This window comes from Ovis canadensis, chromosome 3, assembly GCF_042477335.2.
Source record: "Ovis canadensis isolate MfBH-ARS-UI-01 breed Bighorn chromosome 3, ARS-UI_OviCan_v2, whole genome shotgun sequence".
In the NCBI taxonomy this organism is placed as follows: domain Eukaryota; kingdom Metazoa; phylum Chordata; class Mammalia; order Artiodactyla; family Bovidae; genus Ovis; species Ovis canadensis.
The window spans coordinates 133,098,066-133,120,901 of record NC_091247.1 but is presented as its reverse complement, the minus strand read 5'-3'; the positions used below and the strand labels follow the sequence as shown (position 1 = coordinate 133,120,901).

The 22,836-nt window shown below is 37.9% G+C and overlaps 1 protein-coding gene across 1 annotated transcript in view; it reads left to right on the top strand.

Annotated features, from left to right (window-relative positions):
* Positions 1-375: 375 nt before the first annotated feature.
* Positions 376-22,836, top strand: part of EPYC (epiphycan) — a 37,682-nt gene continuing 15,221 nt past the window's right edge. The window contains exon 1 of the mRNA XM_069584177.1: positions 376-540. Coding sequence (XP_069440278.1) covers positions 376-540 — 165 coding nt within the window. The remainder of the gene's footprint in view (positions 541-22,836) is intronic.

Below are 22,836 nucleotides of genomic sequence, written 5' to 3'. Positions count from 1 at the left end.
GGATCAAACCCAGGTCTCCCACATTTCAGGTGGCTTCTTTACCGTCTGAGCCATCTAAGTTTATCACAGTCTTTCTGCATCTCTTTTTCTCCACGTTTCTTTGTAAAATAAAATCAGTTTATTATCATTACAATACCTACTGCAAAAATGTGGGTAGGTTTGTGAATTAATTTGAATACCTGGCAGCAGTAGTCCTCAGAATCCACACAGTTACGCATGTTATGTTATAAATTATCCATTGAAAGAAAACTACCAGCTTGAGTTTCTCAGTATTGGCAGTGATATATCATTCCTATTTAGTGCAAACTATTCATAAGTTATTAGCAATTAAATATTTATGTGTTCCAATGTTTTATGATTAGGAAAGTTTGAAAAATGAAAGCATTAGCAAGACTTATCGTGGGACTTGTCCTCTTGGATGCTGCTGTGACTGCCCCAACTCTAGAATCCATCAACTACGACTCAGAGACATACGATGCCACCTTAGAAGACCTGGACCATCTGTACAACTATGAGAACATTCCAGTGGGGCGAGCTGAGGTAACCGATTCCTCCAACTCTTGAGATTTTTTAAGCATTATATAGGGGATTATTCGGGTTTTTCTCTTCAAATAGATTTTTGTTTACTTAGAAGTAGAGATGGTCCTGGCTTCCCAGGTGACTCAGTGGTAAAAACTGCCTGCCAATGCAGGAGATGCAGGAGGCACGGGTTTGGTGCCTGGTTCCAGAAGATCCCCTGGAGGAGGAAACGGCAACCCACTCCAGTATCCTTGCCTGGAAAATCCCACGGACAGAGGAGCCTGGTGGGCTGCAGTTCATGGGGTAGCAAAGAGTTGGACATGGCTGAGCGACAGAGAACATACACTGAAATGTTCCAACTTAATAATTTCATATGAACATTTTCTCCAGAACATGTTTGATGTGACGGAGGTTAACATTGGAAGACTCTTTTCTTTTCTATACTTCATTTCATTGTCTTTATAGCTCCTCATAAAGTTGAAGAATAAGAGTTTCTATCAAGTTAGAAAGAGGCAATCAGTGAGAGGTGAATTCAAACAGTACACCTATAATGATAAAGAAGCTTGGGACGTTTGAAGTGAAGGAAAAAGGTGTGAGAGATTAAAATGTAATAGAAGAAAACTAAACGAATGCAAAAAAGGGACGATGGTTTGCAGCTTCACTGTTTTCCAAGTGAAAATATGCTTCCCTAAATGACTGATTACTCTCAGCAGTAATGTAGGCATTGGCAAGGCTACAGACCATTACCTAAATCTAATATGACATGTTCCTAATTAAATGGTAGGCTTTTTATATAACTAAAGGATACAGACTAATTTTTCTGGATCAGAAAACAAGCAGACCTTGAAATGTTGGAGTATAATGAACATACAACATTGACAAAAACTAATTAAGTACAAATAACCAAAAGGGAAATTACATCACCTTTACAGAATCAGAACATATTTGAGGCAGTCATTCAAGTGCAAATCTCCTTAGAATAACTTGTGATAACTACGGACATGAAATATTTAAACAAAAGCATGTATTTAAATTGTATGAGACTTAGAGACATCCTTTTTAAGAGAGTAAATGTTCTCATCTTTCTTTTTATTGCCTTATTAAATAGTTACATTTTCACTGTACAATATTTTTATATCTTCTCGCCCTACCCTATTCTTTTACTGTCTTTCTCTCGTTTGCCCTCTGTCTCCTTATCTTTCTCTTCTTTTTTTTTTTTTTAGTGAATTTTCAGGCTTGATAACAGACTTTTCTTCTGAACATTTGGTTATGACTTTTTAAATCTTTATTAATATTCACTGTTGATTCATTTCACTGTGTGCCTTCTATTATACAAAGGGGGCTTTCTGTAGAGAATTTATAGTTATTAATATCTATCTTGCTATAAATGTGATGTCTATATCTCTACTGCATCAATGCAGAGCATTAGAAGAAAGTTTGCAGCACTTAACTCATCTGCCCTTCTCCTTTTTCCATCTTGCATATTTTTTTAAACCACAGTGCATATTTGCAGTTATCTACTAAAGTAAAGATTTTAAACTTATTTGTCATTCTTCCAAAAAATATTTCATAGGATTGGTGAGTACCATAAGTGAGTTCTCTATTTTAAGTGGAGCTAAGGAATTTGGATTCAAGGGGCTATTTATTCACTTCAGAAGAACAGATGCACAATAGAGAAAACACCTTTTGAGACTAAGCCTTCCTCGTGGCTCAGATGATAAAAAAATCTGCCTGCAATGCAGGAAACCTGGGTTCGATCTCTGGGTTGAGATGATTCCCTGGAGAAGGAAATGGCTTCCCACTTTAGTATTCTTGCTTGGAGAATTCCATGGACAGAGAAACCTGGTGGGCTATAGTCCATGGGATCGCAGAAGTGAGTAACACTTTCACATTTTTTAATTCCCTGGGAAAACTGTGAAGGAAGTGAAATTTATCTGCAGATTGCTTTTAAGTTATTCCTCACTGTCAGGATTTTTTTTGTTGACCAAGAGTCCCTACACATTCTCATGAAAGTCTAAAGTTCTTTCTACCATCAAGAAAATAATTAAGCTAATCAATATATCCATATAGAGATGATTTAGTAGACAACCTTTAATCCGTGTTTGCTTATTCTAGAATAGAACCTTTCTGTAAGGTACTGAATAGGTGGCATTATATCCTTACATACTCTTACTTCAGGCGAACATTTCTAATTTTCATAATGGCCTACCCAAGCTCAGAAACCTAAACAGCAGAGGGTTCCAAAGAGTCATGGACAACACCTCGTACTTAATTAAAATACACAAATCATCACTGATTTAATAATTCTTTGTGGCGAAGTCATCATCAGAAAACTGGTTTTAGGTAGGTGATAGATATAGACATAGATAGATATAGATAGAAATATAGATATAAATGTGCTAATCAGTTCAGTTCAGTTGCTCAGTCATGTCTGATTCTGCAACCCCAGGGACTGTAGCACGCCAGGCTTCCCTGTCCATCACCAACTCCCAGAGCTTACTCAAACTCATGTCCATCATGTTGGTGATGCCATCCAACCATCTCATCCTTTGTCATCCCCTTCTCTTCCCACCTTCAGTTTTTCCCAGCCAATGAATATTTCCCAGCCAGTCCCTTCCAATGAATATTCAGGACTGATTTCCTTTAGAACGGACTGGTTGGATCTCCTTGCAGTCCAAGAAACTCTCAAGAGTCTTCTCCAACATCACAGTTCAAAAACATCAGTTCTTTGGCACTCAGCTTTCTTTATAGTCCAGCTCTCACATCCATACACGACTTCTGGAAAAACCATAGCTTTGATTAAACAGACTTCTGTCGGTAACGTAATGTCTCTGCTTTTTAATATGCTGTCTAGGTTGGTCATAGGTTTTCTTCCAAGGAGCAAGTGTCTTTTAATTTCATGGCTGCAGTTACCATCTGCAGTGATTTTAGAGCCTCCCAAAATAAAGTCTGTCACTGTTTCCATTGTTTCCCAATCTATTTGCCATGAAGTGATGGGACTGGATGCCATGATCTTAGTTTTCTGATGTTGAGTTTTAAAGCCAATTTTTTCACTCTCCTCTTTCACTTTCCTCAAGAGGCCCTTTAGTTCTTCTTTGCTTTCTGCCATAAGGGTGGCAATCTTGATTCAAGCTTGTGCTTCATCCAGGCCGGCATTTACATGATGTACTCTGTCTAGAAGTTAAATAAGCAGGGTGACAATACACAGCCTTGATGTACTCCTTTCCCTATTTGGAACCAGTCTGCTCTTCCATGTTCAGTTCTAACTGTTGCTTCTTGACCTGCATACAGATTTCTCAGGAGGCAGATCATATAGTCTGGTATTCCTATCTCTTTCAGAATTTTCCATAGTATGTTGTGATCCACAGTCAAAGGCTTTGGCATAGTCAATAAAGCAGAAGTCAATGTTTTTCTGGAACTCTCTTGCTTTTTCAATGACCCAACAGATGTTGGCAATTTGATCTCTGGTTCCTCTGCCTCTTCTACATCCAGCTTGAACACATGGAAATTCATGGTTCATGTACTGTTGAAACCTGGCTTGGAGAATTTTGAGCATTACTTTGCTAGCGTATGAGATGAGTGCAATTGTGTGGTAGTTTGAGCATTCTTTGGCATTGCCTTTCTTTGGGACTGGAATGAAAACTGACCTTTTCCAATCCTGTGGTAACTGCTGAGTTGTCCAAATTTGCTGGCATATTGAGTGCAGCACTTTCACAGCATCATCTTATAAGATTTGAGATAGCTCAACTGGAATTCCATCACCTCCACTAGCTTTGTTCATAGATATGCTTCCTAAGGCCCACATGACTTTGCATTCCAGGATGTCTGGCTCTAGGTGAGTGATCACACCATACTGGTTATCTGGATCATGAAGATCTTTTTTGTATACTTCTGTGTATTCTTGCCACCTCTTCTTAATATCTTCTGCTATGAAAGTATAACACACTTGAAAACATAAACTATATATAATTTTAAAAAGATATTTATGAAATTGGTCCAGTAGCAGAAATCAATCAACCAATCCACTCACCTATGGCAAAAATCCAAAAACAAACAAATCAATATGATAAAGTAAGGTGACATGAGGAACAAAATTCAGAAGAACTTTAGTTCAGATCTTTACAAATTATTACTATAAATTTCCTTATAAACAACAACCATATAATTCCCTATGGGAAAATATGAAATACAGCCAATAGTTCCAGGCATGTGAATGGATTCTAGAATCTGATTAACATGGCATGAATTTTTTGGATGCAGTCTTGGAAGTTTAGATTCTGGAAGGTCAAATAAACTTATATATCTCATCTTTATAAATTAAAGGCAGTATTTCCACATGTTCTTGATCTTATGGGATACTTTTTGTGTGAACACTGATAACACACCCATACAGGGTCTTGTTGATGAAAAAGTTCAGAGTAAATGATGCACATTGAGAATGAGGGGATTTGATTCTTCAGTTGGTTTTTTTTTTTTTGTCCTTGATGCCAAGAGTGTGGTTCTGCATAATTTAGCCTAGAATTTGTTTCATCTGTACAAAAGACAACTTGATATTCTAAAATTGTAAAATGACAGGATAACTGCTTTCAAATGCCAATTTTCTTTCTTATAAAGTCTAAGACTTGGCAATTTTTGCTAATAGCGTTGATCCTTTGGTCTAAACTTGGTATGATTAATACTTAAGGCCTTTGATATATGTGGTAGGCAGAATTCTAAGATGTGCCCTAAGTGGCCCATTCCTGGAGGCATCCATGCTCTTTACAATTCTTAACATCATGTATATATTGGGATATCACTCCTGTAATAGGTTATGTTCTATGGCATACTTGAAATTTAAAAAGGGAGATTATCTTAGCCTGACCTAAACTCATGAGCCCTTTTAAGTCAGTGTCTTGAGGTTAGGGACAAAACTGGAGTCACGAGAGAAATTCAATGCAAGGGAAATGATTTGTTTCTGGCTTTAAAAATAGATAGGTGTTTGAAGCAGGAGGAACACAGGAAGTCTCTAAATGCTGAGAAGTTGATAGCCAGCAAGTATATGGGGGTAGAAGAAACCCATTTCTAAATATACAAGAAATTTCAGGTTCCACATGAGGTTACAACCCTGGTCATCACCTCTATTTTGCCCTTGTGAGACCTTAAGCAGAGAACCAGTCAGACAATTCTTGAACTTCTGATCCACAGAAACTATGACTTTAAAAATGAGTTTAGTTTCATACTATGTGTATGTGTGTGCTAAGTTACTTCAGTCCTGTCCAACTCTTTGCAGCCCCATGGACTGTAGCCTTCCAGGCTCCTCTATCCATGGGGATTCTCTAGGCAAGAACACTGGAGTGGGCTGCCATCCCCTCCTCCAAGGGATCTCCCTGACCCAGATAGCAATTTTCAATGCAGCAACAGAAAACTAATATAATATGTAGTGATTTAAACTGCTTTTCTGAAAGTCACATTTGAATTACTGTAAGACTGCAAGGCTTGCATTTACGAGTTCAATGATTTATTTAGTCAGTGAGCCAAACCACCCTTGATTCCCAGGGTTAGAATCTCAGTAGAGCTTTATGAATTTCTACTGGTAGTAGTATATTCATTACCTCCTCAGTGGTTGGGAAGTATTTCTTCCAATGGTTTGAAAATTATATGCAGTTAATATTTCAGACTGATGACTTATGTGATTTCTGGAGCTCTGGAATGTCTGGGATCCACTGGACATATGTTAGAAAAAGATTTTAGACCCAGCAATTCCATCATCTGGGCTTCCTGGTGGCTCAGCAGTAAGAATCTGCCTGCCAATGCATGAGATGCAAGTTCTATCCCTGGGTTGGGAAGACACCCCGGAGAAGGAAAGGGCAACCCACTCCAGTGTTTTTGCCTGTGATACCCCATGGGCAGAGGAGCCTGGTAGGTTACAGTTCATGGGGTCACAAATGAGTCAGACATGACTTAGCACATAAACAACAACACCAAATTCCATCACAATGTTTTAAATTATCCTGTGGATAAATTTGCTGATATGAAGTTGCTGCAGTTTTTACCTCTAGCTTTCATTTTACCATAATAATACATGAGTAGGAACTGGTTATAAGCCATAAGACTGAAATGCAGATAGTTTCCTTCTTGATGGATAATAGCTTAATTCTGAGCACTTATTGCATGTCAGTACTATTCTAGGAATATCACATGTATTATCTCATTTATTTCTCCCAACCAAAGAAGTTCATTATTATTCCCATCGAATAGATAAGAATGTTGAGTCAAAGAGCACTTAGTAGCTTGACGAAGATTACAGTTATCCATAATATATAATCATAGTGATGTTCTCTTACCAGAATATTTCCAACAAACTAATAAAGATCATATTATTCTCCCTTCATTTTCTACCATTTTCTAATCATCCTTTTAACTTGCACCAGTTTTGGTTGAACTTAATGCCAGGTGCATTTTATACTGTACTCTTAGAAAGAAAAACATTCTTCTATGGGTGAATATGGTGAACTAGAAGTGAACTTTATAGATAACTGACAGTTATTTAATTTTTTAGGAAAAAATGGTTTAAGACTACTTAAGAATAATTGTGAATAGGTGTATGTATCTAAGTTATAAGGAATAACCTGAGTGTGTAGGGTCCAAGGAAACATTTCACTAATTTTTTTAAAAGGTTCATGAAAAATCTAAATAGTTCAAAATTCTGCATTCTTTGAATGGCTTAAGTTGAGATTGTGCTTTTGATTGAGCAGGTATTTGGTGTTCACATTTTCATGATGCAGTTTTCGCATTATTGATTGTCCATTTCTCTTACGTCTAAAAAATCATTGGTCTTGTCCATGAGTAAATGATTTTGCTCAGAAACATACTCAGTGGCTGTATTAATATTTATTGAGGTTCTGCTGAAAGGTATGAACTTCCAATCCTCCAGGAAATTTTCTTGGCTCCTTCCAGGTAATTAGACTTCTCCATACCTCTATCACATTATTTAGTCTTGCATAATTACTTCTACTTAATTGAGCCTGCACTGTGCCTGTATCTTCAATAAATACCAGAGATATATATCATGTGGTCCTGTGAAGCACTTGACTGTATTTGTTGTAGGATGGTGTCGGGGACATTTAGGACAACATCACATGATGCTCTTTCATGAGGACATGAAGGAAACATTTCTCTCAGGCCTCAGTGTCAGAACAGGTTGCAATTTTAAAGAAATTTGTTTATGTTCTAGGCCATCCATCTTGTAAATGGGTTTGTCATTTTTTTTCAGAAAACTAGATTTTAATTTTTGTCTCATTCTTCCCTGGCTTTGTATTATTTCCCACACCTCTATCTTCCCATCACCCTAAATCTCTTCAAGGAGGTTATTTTCTGAAATATTACCATATGTGCTTCAAAAATTGCCTTATATACCTACTGGAATGAAAGAAAGTATGCATTCATAAGGAAATGGCATTAATAACTAACAAAAAACATCAGTAATAATTGGCCAAGAGTAAGTTTCTTGAATGAGGAATGCTTTTCTTGCTGTTACTCTTCATTGATCTTAAAATTAAGGACTTTCTTTTTTTTTTTTTTCCAATTTCACAGAAAGAACAGGCGGCCAGATTGTTTAAAATTATCCTTAAAACTGCCATTGAAATAAATATATTCAGCTTCAAAAATAGCATTTATCAATAACCTTCAAGGGAATAAAAATTAAATTTAGTGAAGTTATAGGAATGGGAGAAAACTCAGTGAAGGCAGTTGTATCAATTAACAATAGATTTATCTCTTATCTAACAGGATGTTATGCAAAAAAAATTTAGAATATATGTTGATGGCCTGTAACACCTGAAATTGCTGAAGTAGAATCAAACTAATATGGGACTACTTACAGAAATCAATGTCCACTTTAGATAATGACATATAAAAAAGATCTTAAAGTTAGGTTATACAAGTATAATGAATTGATGTACAACTTCATTAATACCAGAGGACAGTTTGTCTCAAAACTCATCTCTATATATTCTGAACAAAAAACAATTAAATTAGAAATATTTCTACTATGTATTTCTTCTGGTGAAAAAGGCATGCAATACTTTATATTGTATCTGGAATGATGTCTTACTTTGGCTAATTTATATAATACATTTTAAAGTTTCAAACATATGGTTGGCATATAAAATACCTCTTATTGGAAGAAGTAACTTGTTAAAGTATCAGTCAGCCTGAAGTAAATATTCTTTTCAGGCTATGGCAAAAATTAAAAGCTAATCTTTCTCTTTACCCTCCCTTTTCATCAAAGATGCTCTGAGGATGAGAGGAAAGAATTTTGCTGATGATCCTTTAATATGGTTGTCTGATTGAGTTTCCATATGCTTCTTTCCAAAGCAGCATTAAACCATTTGATTTTTATTTTAAGCTATTTGAAACCCTTAAAAAAGTGAAGTAACAAAAATGGTACAATCATGCAGGCTCATCAGGAGAAAAAGATCACTGATATTATTTGCCAGCGATTTGTTTGTGTTTGTATCTGTACTATACATTACTTATGAGACCACAAATATAAGTTAATTATCAAAACTGGCCCTTGAAATAAGACTTATTTTTAAGAACAACTGAGGAGCAGAGTTCTTATTCAACTAGGAAGTTTCAGAGTAAAATTTAAACCAGATTCTTCTGATGCCAAAGTACAGAGATCCAGGCACTAAAACCTCCATTATTTTTCAATTCCTTCTCTTTCATCTTTGCTCCTTTAGCTGTGTCCCATATTAAGGCTTACTTTCTTTGAAATTAAGCTATTTGAGTATTAGGAACCAGAAAAAACGTTTTCTAGTGATTGCAATTAACACACTATCTAAGTATCTCTCTTAGCCGTTAAAGTATTTAAGGAAGAGACAGGAAAGATGATACTTCTGAACTCAAAGCAGCTTTGTCAAACACACGGCGATTGAGTAATCTTTGCCAAGCACATTTCTTCCTCATACATTTTCAAGATAAAGTAGAAAATAAGATATAGCTTTCATTGCCAGTGTTCATGGTCGCATTCATTTAGATAATTAATATAAATCACTTAAATCAATTTAAGCACCAAACTTATGCTTAGTGCAGAATTTCATCACACTCAGCCTACCTACACGCCAGAATGTGGAACCCACAAGAATACACTTAGTAACTCAGGCTGAATGAATGGCCCAGGGCCTATTTCGAAACCAAATTTTGATATAATGATGACAACAAAGAACACTTTTAAGACTGAGTATTGACTGGTGGGGTAATTTGGGAGAAAGATAAATTTAAAATTCTGTCCTGTTTTACTTGGTGCTGAATAAAAATCCAAATAGTATTCAGGATTTTGAAGACTTTAACAAAACAGGGAGATGAGCCTGTAATTTAAATATTACGTGCTGGAGGAATGGAGTTCACTGGTTAGGTATAGACTGGCAGAGTGGAGACTCTGAGCAAACAGATAAGTAGGACATTTGCTTTTAAATCTGGCTTTGCCTGGGCACTTAAATCATTATCACACACACTGCAAAGAATGGGGGTAGAAACCACCAGCTTTGGGCGTTGCTCATGAGTACAACTGATTCATCCTTGAGAGGCAGTTTTTCACAGAGTTGAGTGGCATGGGCTATGGAGTCAGACTCCTCATGTGTGAGTCTCAAGTCTGTCACACCAACTGTGTGCCTTGGAATGCCATAAAAACCCTCTGAGTTTCAGCTTCGGAGTCCTAAGATACCTTGGGAGAAGACTTGAGCGTCCCTTGGACTACAAGGTGATCAAACCAGTCAGTCCTAAAAGAAATCAGTCCTTAATATTCACTGGAAGGACTGATGGTGAAGCTGAAGCTTCAGTACTTTAGCCACCTGATGTGAGGAGCAGACTCACGGGAAAAAACCCTGATGGGAAAGATCATCTTCAGAACATGTGATTTAATTCAAAATAATTTTTAAGGGAATTTTTGAAAGAGTTAACTTTTGAAGGTAGCAGCTTTAAAAATGCAAAGAGCCAACAAATTGGAAAAGACCCTGATGCTGGGAAGGATTGAGGGCACTGGAAAGTGGGTGACAGAGGATGAGATGGTTGGACAGCATCATCGACTCAATAAACATGAGCTTGAGCAAACTCTGGGAGATCTGAAGGACAGGGAAGCCTGGCATACTGCAGTCATGAGGTCACAAAGAGTTGGACACGACTTAAGAGACTAAATAACAATGATTTAACTTAGAGCCTGGAACATAGCTAACGTTTAATGAATGTTATCTTTACCATGGAATCAGTTATTAGTCAACAGCCACAGAGGGTTATGCACTGGTGATCAGAGAAGCCTTCATGGAAGGGAGAGGACTTGTGCTATAATGAAGACTAACTCTACTGGCATGGGTTCACTTACAAATTGTCCACGTACCAATCTTTTGCTGAAAGTCAGGAATAGAAGCAGGTAAATCAGACCAAGTCCGTCCCTGTCCCTCAGTAGCTCTCAGTCTAGTCATCTTAGAAACACACAGCTTCAACATAATAAAGGAAGTGAAAAAATTCAGTATAAAAAAGATCTGTAGTTTGGGGACATAAGGTTTCTATGAGTTCAGCCGCAAAATGTACAGAAGTGCTGAGAAATTATGTCTCCAAACCTGACATGAGTCACAGACCTGACAGAAAATCTTAGATATAAATTATTCATTGCAGCACTGTTTATAATAGCCAGGACATGGAAACAAATGAGATGTCCATCAGCAGATGAATGGATAAGAAAGCTGTGGTACATACACACAATGGAGTATTACTCAGCCATTAAAAAAATACATTTGAATCAGTTCTAATGAGATGGATGAAACTGGAGCCGATTATACAGAGTGAAGTAAGCCAGAAAGAAAAACACCAATACAGTATACTGACACATATATATGGAATTTAGAAAGATGGTAATGATGACCCTGTATGCGAGACAGCAAAAGAGACACAGATGTATAGAACGGACTTTTGGACTCTGAGGGAGAGGGAGAGGGTGGGATGATTTGGGAGAATGGCACTGAAACATGTATACTATCATGTAAGAAACGAATCGCCAGTCTATGTTCGATGCAGGATACAGGATGCTTGGGGCTGGTGCATGGGGATGATCCAGAGAGATGATATGGGGTAGGAGGTGGGAGGGGGGTTCAGGATTGGGAACTCATGTACACCCGTGGTGGATTCATGTCAATGTATGGCAAAACCAATACAGTATTGTAAAGTAAAAAATAAATAAATAAATAAATAAATAAATAAATAATGATTGCATTAAAAAATAAAAAATAAAATGTCAGATAAAGAATGAAAAAAATAAAAGTAAGTGGTGTCAGATATTGCAAAACATTAAATAAATAAATTATTTTACTCTTGTGTTTATCTACTATTGTTTTTGAATAGTATGTAAGTCTAGTTACATGCATAAACTCTATAATGAATACAGAAATAGATGTATAAATATATAGATAAATATAATTATAAATAAGATCAGATTAATATAAGCTATATACAATGGGTTTCCCTGGTGGCTCAGATGGTAAAGAATACAGCATGGAAGACCTGGGTTTGCTCCCTGGGTTGGGAATATCCCCTGGAGGAGGGCATGGCAACCCACTCCAGTATTCTTGCCTGGAGAATCATCATGGACAGAGGAGCCTGGCAGGCTACAGTAAATGGGGTCATAAAGAGTCGGACACAACTGAGCGACTAAGCACAGCAAGAGCTATATACAATAATATTATCTCATAAAATAGTTTACAAAAAATATATATAAAGTATATTGTATTATATTTCCCACATCACATCTTTTATTATATATTATTAATTATGTGTTATATTATGATATAAAATATATATTAAGACCGTGAGGCAAAGAAAAGAGTTGTTAACATAATATGAAGCCAGGGGTTGAGTACATATTTGAAAATGCATACTATTCTATATATGACACATAGAGATACATATAATATAGAAATTTTCTGGGCAATAGTGTTAGGTTTTAAGGAACCTTATACATGTTCCTGCTATGGCCTACCTAAATTTAGGATCAACTGAGAGACAGCAATGAGACTAAGACAAATAGAGTTCAAGATATCCCCCTTATTACTGATAAAGGCTGAGTTGTAATATATGACTTAGGTGTGAAGCAACTGTGGGGTTTTTAATATAAAACTTCAGAAATAGGCCAGGTCATCAGTCACAGGTAAGGCTAGTCAACTTCAGGACTCAGAATACAATAAACCTTATTGCCTGCACGAAGGGGCAAAACAGAATGCGTGCTCCTGGCAAGCAGGCAACTTCTTCTAAAAAAGAAGATAGCCACTCATGCTGAGCTCCTTTTCTTACTCACTAATTACCCTGGTCATTCTTCTTCCCTTAGGAGGAGTGGATGGACCTAATCCCCAACACGGTGGCCTCACGAGCCATTAGGCGTGGCCACTGAGTTCAATATAGCTCTCCACATCAAGAGGGGAAGTCAGCCGATTTTTAGGACACTGGCTCCCACATTCCTGAGGGCTGCCCTTGAGGCCTGCATGAGGCCAACCAGCACTCTTGGATATCCTCTGTAGATTTGGATTGCACAAAATCCTGAAGTAGGTCCAAGAACATCAGTGAATTTATCTCAAAGATTGAAATTTCACTCTCAGTTCTATGTTCTAACCTCAAATTATATCAAGCCCCATTATTTAATATCAGAGCTTCTGCAATGAAGTGAAATGCTGAGTAATTACACCAATAATACAATTTCAGAAACATAGAGGAAACAGATTTGCCTATAGCTCCCCTACCTCTATAACATTTTGGAGGAAAAGTTAAAAAGTACACATTAATGTCCCTTGCATATTAAAGCATGTTGTTGTTTAGTCGCTAAGATATGTCTGACTGTTTTGAAACCCCATGGACTGTAGCCTGCCAGGATCCTCTATCCATGGAATTTTCCAGGCAAGCATACTGAAGTGGGTTGCCATTTCTTTCTCCAGGGGATCTTCCTGATCCAGAGATGGAACTCGCATTTCCTGCATTGGAGGCAGATTCTTTACCACTCAGCTACCTGGAAAGTCCATATTAAACTACGAGTGAAAGTCACTCAGACATGTCTGACTCTTTGCAACCCATAGACTATACAGTCCATGGAATTCTCCAGGCCAGAATACTGGAGTGGGTAGCTTCTTCCTTCTCCAGGGGATCTTTCCAACCCAGGGATCGAATCCAGGTCTCCCACACTGCAGGCAGATTCTTTACTAGGTGAGCCACAAGGGAAGCCTATATTAAAGTAGAAACTTGTTTAAATCCAAAGAGATTATAGTACAAAGTCAGAATTACTTGCCTCATGATTTATGAGATCAAAGAATATGGACTCCCAAACTCCCCTTTTTCACAACCTGAGTGGACTCTACCAGGTACAGATGTAGTTCTTCAAAGGCACGTAAATTGCTGTTTGTTCATTACCAAGTCTCCCATGACCCTGATATTTAAAGAGAATGAAGCACTGATTGCCACATACAATATTATCACAGTATTGAGCCCAACTTCCATCAAATTTTAAGAAATATGTTAATCCTGAGTCCCTCAACAGCTATTCTAGGCAAAAGTGTATTTCTCATGCCTGTACATACTATTGCCAGAGACCAAGGAGAGAGTTGATGGTATCTGAGAATTCAGAAGATGGAAGAACTTTTGGTTTAACCTCATCCGGATATTGGTCAGCTTACGTTCATTGTCCCTAGCCTACAGAATTTGAGGTCAAGAACAATTTGGAGAAATCTCCCACTAGAAGTTAAATTTTGGCACTTTTTTACCTTTATGAGAGCAGCTGTTCTCAAAGAGTAATTCTTGAGCTGGCAGCATCAACATTAAGCTGGTCAGGTATGCAAACTTTCAGGTTCCACTCCAGATCTAACAAATCGGAAACCTACCCTCCAGGTCATTCTGATGTACCTGTAAGCTGCACTGAACTAGAAAACATCCCCAGACATCATGTCTCTTCCCTCACAGTATCATTGGAGATATTACTGTTTATTGGCCCAGTTTTAAACATTCATTTTTTCAGCACAGGTGATTGATGGCTTTCCTGGTGCCTCAGTTGGTAAAGAATCTGCCTGCATTGCAGGAGACTGCCTGCAATATAGGAGACCTGGGTTTGATCCCTGAGCCAGGAAGTTCCCCCTGGAGAAGGAAATGGCAACCTACTCTAGATTTTTTTTGCCTGAAAAATCCCACAGACACAGGAGTCTGGTAGGTTATAGTCCATAGCATTGCAAAGAGTTGGACATGACTGAGCAACTAAACCACCACCCCACCAATCATCAGATCCACCTGAAGCTTATCTTTCTGCACAGTCAAAGCTTTTGAACTCCATTTTCCTGCTAAGTCCTTGTTGTCTGGCTCCTGGTGCTGCACTGAGTATGTGTTCTTTCAAGGGACAGATGGTTGTATGCAAGGGTTTTCAGCCAGGGGTTTCTCCAGTTTGGAAGCTCTGTATGCCAGGGGCTTTTAGCCTTGCTTCAGGCTGTGAAATTCAAGAAATCTACCTCCCAGAGCATTTCCACTGCTTTCCCACGAGTTTTTGTTTGTTTGTTTTGTTTCAAGCTGGAGAATGAACCTCTGCAGATTCCTGAAGTGAAGCTGCCAGCTGATGTCTCTCATGATTGTGGCCCTTGGGAGGCCAGTAAAAATCAATCCCTCTACTGTGTGTGCTAAGGCTATACTCAACATTTCAGAGTTCCAGGACAATTGGCACTTGTGTCTCCTACGTTCTAGTCTGTGGAATTAGACATTGACCTTGGCCATATATGGAGAAGGAAATGGCAATCCACTGCAGCACTCTTGCCTGGAAAATCCCATGGACGGAGAAGCCTGATAGGCTACAGTCCATGGGGTCGCAAAGAGTCGGACATGACTGAGCAACTTCACTTCACTTGGCCATATATTTGAATCACCTCTAAGACGCCAGGCCTCCCTGTCCATCACCAACTCCTGGAGTTCACTCAGACTCACTCATTCCTTCCAAAGAAATCCCAGGGCTGATCTCCTTCAGAATGGATTGGTTGGATCTCCTTGCAGTCCAAGGGACTCTCAAGAGTCTTCTCCAACACCACAGCTAAAAAGCATCAATTCTTCAGCGCTCAGCCTTATGATATTGAAACTCTGATCAAAGACATAAATATGAACAAAATCAAATTCAGAACGTTTAAAAGTCCTTCACTGTAAGTATATTGAATCTATAACACATATATAGGATGGAGATTAAAGCAGATCCATACATTTTGATACTGAGATTAATAAGGAAGATCGTAGAGCCAAATATTACCAGAGTCAATCAACTACTACTCAGCAGCCTTCTGTTGACAGGATGACTTCTATCAGGCTAATGACTGCAAAAACGTACGATAGTCAACAAATTCAAGGATTTCAAACCCTGGGAAAACAGCCTTCTGTTACTTTACGTTATTATAGAGCTGATATACACAGGGTCCTCTGTTCTGCTTCTGTTTCTACAAAGTTTTAACTATAATTGACTGTGAAGAAGGCTGAGCACCGAAGAATTGATGCTTTTGAAGTGTGGTGTTGGAGAAGACTCTTGAGCATCCCTTGGACTGCAAGGAGATCCAACCAGTCCATTCTGAAGGAGATCAGCCCTGGGATTTCTTTGAAGGGAATGATGCTAAAGCTGAAGCTCTAGTAGTTTGGCCACCTCATGCGAAGAGTTGACTCATTGGAAAAGACTCTGATGCTGGGAGGGATTGGGGGCAGGAGGAGAAGGGGATGACAGAGGATGAGATGGCTGGATGGCATCACTGACTCGATGGATGTGAGTCTGAGTGAACTCCAGGAGATGGTGATGGACAGGGAGGCCTGGCGTGCTGCGATTCATGGGGTCACAAAGAGTCGGACACGACTGAGTGACTGAACTGAACTGAACTGAACTGAAGCCCCCAAGTGAAGCTACAGAGACTACAGAGAACATACTGGTGGCAGTAACAGGGTTCAGGTTAACATACTAGGTTAGAAAGTTCTTTTGACTTTGTTTAAAGTCATTCTGCCACTGAGCGAATAAGTCAGATTTCTAAATTTGCAACATTTTGCAAGGCCTTACCACCAATCCTGTACAATAGGAAAAAAATATAATGTAATAACTATTTTGAAGACAATTGAATCTTAGCTGCTTCTCCCTAAAACATCCTCTGAAATGCAAGTTTTCCTGTTTAAAATGTCTATAATCACCTCTGATAATACATAAATCATCATCGTGAATGAACAGCAGTTGTATTCAGAGACGGTCTGCATATTAAAAGGCACAGCTTGTTATACTTTGTGCCCAAGAAAGTCTGTGTTAGAAGGAACAATTTGCTTTGTGTTAGGATGGGAAAGATTGAAACTTAAAAAAAATACGAAATTACTCCATCATAAAATAAAGAGCCAGTGTTTGAAAGGTTCCAAATATCTTGGTTTTCAGTCCAGCTTCTTTGTTTTCAATTACTGTGATTGACTCTCTCCCCCTACTCCCATCCTCATGAGATTACTGATTTCAGCCTGCACTAAATTGTCCTTCTGGCAACCTTACTTGGGGAACAAGGGCAGTAAGGGGAAAGGGAAAATGAACTGACTTTGCTATTAGATAATGTTTCTACAGCCTTTGCAAAAGTCCCCTACCAATATCATTTGGAGACATTCAATTATAACTAAATGATACATTTTGTGAGAACTAAGATATTAGAAACCTATTTAGTTTCTGGAGCCTAAGGGGGTGATGGTGAACAGAGTCCTGAATAAACTGGGATAAAACTGAAGTAAAAAACAGTCTATCTGGCAAGTAAAAATGAAATATATCCATTTTCTGACAACAAGAAAAGGAAATGAGAAAATAAACATGTGAGCAAAGGAAAAAACACTGAGGTCCCAGAAGAGACACCGGCTAGAGAGGATATGATTAAATGCAACCTTCAAATCATCAGCTTTTGTTTCTTTTGCATTACAGTTTTCACTTAAACATGGCATTGAACACAAATCTACAAAGAATAACTGTACATTAGGATAGATTTAAAAAAAAGAAAGCATTTACAGGTTTTCTTCAATACATACATATCTTGGCAAGTTAATATAAAATATTATGACTGTATGCTATTTTGATTAAAAAAAGCCATTAACTAGTCTTGATTTTGACTTTCATTTATTCATTATATAGATTTACTAATTTTGAAATAAGTTAATAAAATACTGAGATTTAAAGATAGATAAATGGAAATAATGGTGAACTGAGTAAAATTTGGTGATATATTTCAGTAAGCACTACATAAGTGACCTAGATCAAAGAACAGTAGTCTGTTAAAGAGAAATTAGAGAGGATAAAGAGACAAAACATGTGCGTATTTACATTTCTCTAATGTGAATGAAATGTGCTAGGTAAATAAATTCCAAAAATGTTAAAAATGGTTTCATTAATTTAATTAGGAAATGAATAAGAAACAAAAATTGAAAAGGTCTATTTTAGGGCAAGTTACATTAGCAGCAGTAACAAATAATTCAAAATCCCAATGGCTTAATGCAATAAGAAATTTATATCTTGCTGACATGGCTACCTAATGCAGGTCAAGGGGTTTACAGCCTTCCAAGTAGTTATTCAGGGATTCAAACATCTTTCATGTTAGAACGTCACCATCTTCACCTTTGGACTTCAAAGTCACAGTGGATCTTCTGTTGACAGATTAAGGGAAGAGAGAAAATCTGAAGAAAGAATGCTTGCTCTTCTGATTTGAACCAGACGTTGCACTTCTGGTTCAATGATCTTCTCTCCCTATCAGTTGGCCAGAACTAGCCACATGACCCAATCTAGAGTCTAAGAAAGTGGGAAACTGATTTTAGCTGAGTGCCCAAGAGGAAAATGAATATATGAAACTTTCATAGCTTAAGCAGACTACAGCTTCATTCTACATAAAAGCTTATTTCTTACAAAATCGAGAAAATTATAATCAATGCTGCTTGAATTTTACATTCTACCTACATCAGTGTTACGTAATATTTTTTATACTTGTCAATTTCAGGAGAAAAACTGATTGGCTGCCAAGTGCTCTCATAGGGGAGCATGGCCTTGGTAGGGTGTTCAGCCTTCATGTGTAGCAACAGACCTACGTAATCAGTCATGGCCAGATATGATGGTAGGCTGATAAATGACACTAAAAAAAAAATCACATGAGGCTTAAAATATGTACAAGAAAGTCCATTTATGAATTTATAATGTGAGGTCATTTCCACCGATGACAGTGCTTACTTCTCCTATCCAGAGCTCCTCTTTCTCAGAATGAAGGTATGTAAGAAGTCAGATGATTCAGCATAATTTTTTTTGGCTGAGTACAGAATCAGTAAGTATTAAGGAAGTTGTGTAGTTTTATGACAATCATAATCAGATTTAAATCCTGGGCTGACTACACAGGGGCTGTGTGACCTCAGACAGCTTACTCAGCCCTTCCTCCTTCCATTCTCAGTTTACAAATCTATTAAATGTACACAATCACTGCACCTTCCACAGAGGGCTATTTTGAGAATTACCTGCAAATCAATGGAAAGAGTATAACAGTTGTTCATATACAATGAGTATTCAATCCATGCCCAATATTTTCATCTAGCTCATAATGAGATCCAATGAATCCTCTCTTCTCCATTTTAGAGATGATATCTTTAGGTTCAGTGAATTTAGTGTTTCTCTCTTCCAAACAATGATAGCTACAATAACAAAATATCAGGGAAATATTACATATTTCTCTGAACTCGATTTTTCTAGACTATCCTCTTCTTCAGTTTACTTGCGGGAGACCCGAGTTCTATCCCTGGGTCAGGAAGATCCCCTGGAGAAGGAAATGGCAACCCACTCCAGTTTTCTTGAGTGGAAAATCCCATGGGCGGAGGAGCCTGGCAGGCTACAGTCCATGGGGTCACAAGAGTCAGACATGACTGAGCGACTTCGCTTTCCTTTCTTTGACTATATCACCATCACTAATGAGTCAAGAGTCGTGAGTCAAGAAACTGCTCCCAAGGGTTTGAGACAGTCTCTTCTCACTGATCAGATCTACATCATAAGAACAATCTAAAGTAACTTCAGTTTCCTGGGCTGGGAATCTCATTGTGACTCTATCCTGGACTCTATTTTATCTACTAAAATCTGCATTATTTTTTTTCCAATAGGGTCAATTATATTTTCATTCTTGGATCAATGTTTAGAAAATATTAATGGCAGGGGAGATGGACAGTTGACCATAGCTTAACTGTAATGCTTGGCATAGGCATTCAGTCTGGTTGATTAGATAATGATAAACACTGCCAAACCTTCCATCGTTTATAAATTCATTCATTCATTTAGTGATCCTTTCATTCATTCATAAAGATAGGAATTGAACCCAAGTAATGATTTCCATCTCACATGTATTATATTTTCTTTCCATCTCACAGGTGTAACATTTCCATTGAGTTTTTCACTGGAAACTTAGTGCAGATTAAGCACAGAGATGAAAAATATTAAAATATCAAAAAACAAAATATACTAGTTTTAATTAATTCAAACAGTGCTTAAAAGCGGCAAAATGTTTGTGACTACCCTGAACAGGTGTGAGTAGCATGCTCAACAACAGGTCTCTACTGAAAGAATCAGTGGCCAATAAGACAATTAGAGGTGTGGCTGCTGTTTCTGAACATACTAATTATTCATATTTTTACTCTGAAATTAAGACAAATAAATTTAGGCTTAACGGTAGTAATTCAGTTGCAGAGATCATTTAGATATACGTTTTGCTAGAGGGCAAAATTGATTTGATTAAAAGGATTTTTTTTTGTTTAATATTATATTTCTTATTATTGGAGTACAGCGGATGACAGTGTTGTCTTAGTTTCAGGAGTATAGCAAAGTGAGTCAGTTATATTATATCTACTCTTTTTTAGATTATTTCCCCATGTAGCTCATTACAGAGTATTGAGTAGAGTTCCCTGTGCTATACAATAGATCCTTATTAGTTATATGTTTTTATATATTATAGTGTATATATGTCAGTCTCCCAATTTATCCCCCCTTCTTTATGTTACTGTCACTTAAAATGGTGCTGGGTGCTTTCAGAGAAAGTTTCTTCCGTGGGCAGCTCTGCAGACTATTTTTTAAAAATAAATTTTATTGGAGTATAATTTCTTTACACTACTCTTAGTCTCTGCTATCCAACTAAATAAATCAGCTCTATGTAAATGCATATCCCTTCCTTCTTGAACCTCCCTCCTACCCTCCCTCATTCCACCCATCTAGGTCATCACAGAACACTGAGCTAAGCTCCCTGCCTGCTGACTATTTGAGAATGAAGGTTTCAAATCTTTCACAGTTTTATTAATAAGAATATAAACAAACACAGCCAGTAAAAGTCTGAGTACACACAATCTGGTTAAAAAGAAAAAGTAACTGACTTTCTTTCCGCTTAGAGTCCTTATTTCTCCAGGAGGAGAAACCTCATCTAAGCCACCTCAGGGTCATTTCAGCCCTGTTTTCTCAGAGACTGCATTGAGGTGCGGGGTTACCTCCATGGAATCAGGGCTGTGCTGCGTGTGGAGGCCAAGGGATGGTGGAGGACACTTCTTGGTACCATTATCTCTTCAGTGTGACATTTGCAGAGACCTCACTGTGACTTCCCAAGTGGCTCAGTGGTAAAGAATCAGCCTGACAATGCAGAAGAAGCAAGAGACATGGGTTCCAGCCCTGGGTCAGGAAGATCCCCTGGAGAAGGAAATGGCAACCCACTCCAGTATTCTTGCCTGGAAAATTTCATGGATAGAGGAGCCTGGCAGGCAACAGCTCATTGGGTCTCAAAGAGTCAGACATGACTGAGCGACTAAATTCAGCACTCTACCCAGCCTGTGGGCTATGCATCTGTAATCTCTGATAGAAATATACCTCTTTCATGGATATGGAAGGTACTTCTAAACACTGTCTGCCTTGGCATCAACTATCTACAGTTCCAAGGCCAGTAAACAAGAAAATAGAATGAGAAAACCGATTAACTCAAAAATATTCCCTACTGGTACTGGGTCAAGAAGATAAGCACAAGAAGTAATGACACGTGGGAAAAACCTTGTATTGTGTCTTTAAATTTAGGGAAATATAATGATCAGATCCAAAGTCAACTCAGTAGGGAGCAAGTTTGAATAAAATAAGAAGGCGAAATGAAAAAGAGGGGAGAAAAACTCCAAAAGAATATTTATATCAGAGGCTCAGTTATGTGTGCATTTGAGAAAGGGGGCAGGGGTATTTTCTGGCCGTTTATGTTTCTTCCCAAATTTAAGTTTCTGCAGCATTAAGCATAAAAGTCTGAGAGCCAGGTGGTTACGTCTTCCTGGCCTCATTTTCCTGCATGCATTGCCTCACCGCTTCATATCACGGTATGAAAATTGTTAAAGAGGAAAAGAAGACAGAACCCTAAATCACTCCTATCCAATGGTGAGAATAAATGCGTCTGCAGGGCAAAAGTCTCTCCGGGCACAGTACTTTGAGGCTATAGTTCTGTAACTTTGCTGAACTGAAAATGCATTCCTTTCCATCGGTCTTAAAAGCTGCTCAACATTCACATTTTATTAGCAAGGAAGCATGAACAAAACAGTTTTTGATAAACATAAAAGCTGTTTTGCCTCATTATATTGAATGACAACTGAGATCTTACAGCTTCACGTCAAATCAGTGGAAAAACAATTATCTGTAAAAAAAAAAAAAGCATGCACAAACATTTTTCTACAAAGCTAAAGATTCAAGGCAACGTGTCTGGAATGTGTTTCTCCCTTTAGGCTGCCTCCATTCCATGAAACATCTGTCTCAATTTCCGTTCTTCCCAGAACCTCCTTTTGGTCTCTCTGCAAATCCATTCCTTCTGAAACTGCCTCCTTCTGACCCTGCAGATGGAAACCGTATGTTTCTCTGTTTAAGGAAGTGTGCTTCTCAGGCAGAGATTTCTGGACATGTTTTATAATATCTTCATGTATGGCTTCCTAATGCACCCAATATACTGTAATTTGCTTTACGTTTGCTTTCATGCTTTAAATGCAGTAAAATAAGCTTTAATACCTGTGTTGATTTTTCTTAGCAAAATGTCTAAAACTAAGCATGGAGCTGTGAATTAGATATATTTTGGACAAGCAAATATTTTTTTTATTATAAACAATAAGCACTTGTTGACCACCTACTATGCTACAGCCTTGAGGTGCAAAGATAGAAGACCTAACTCAAAGTGTACCATACAGAAAACCGATGGAATCAATACCATACAATGCAGGAAGGGGGTGAAATGGAGAAACTACAGATGCACAGAAGGAGACACAATCCAG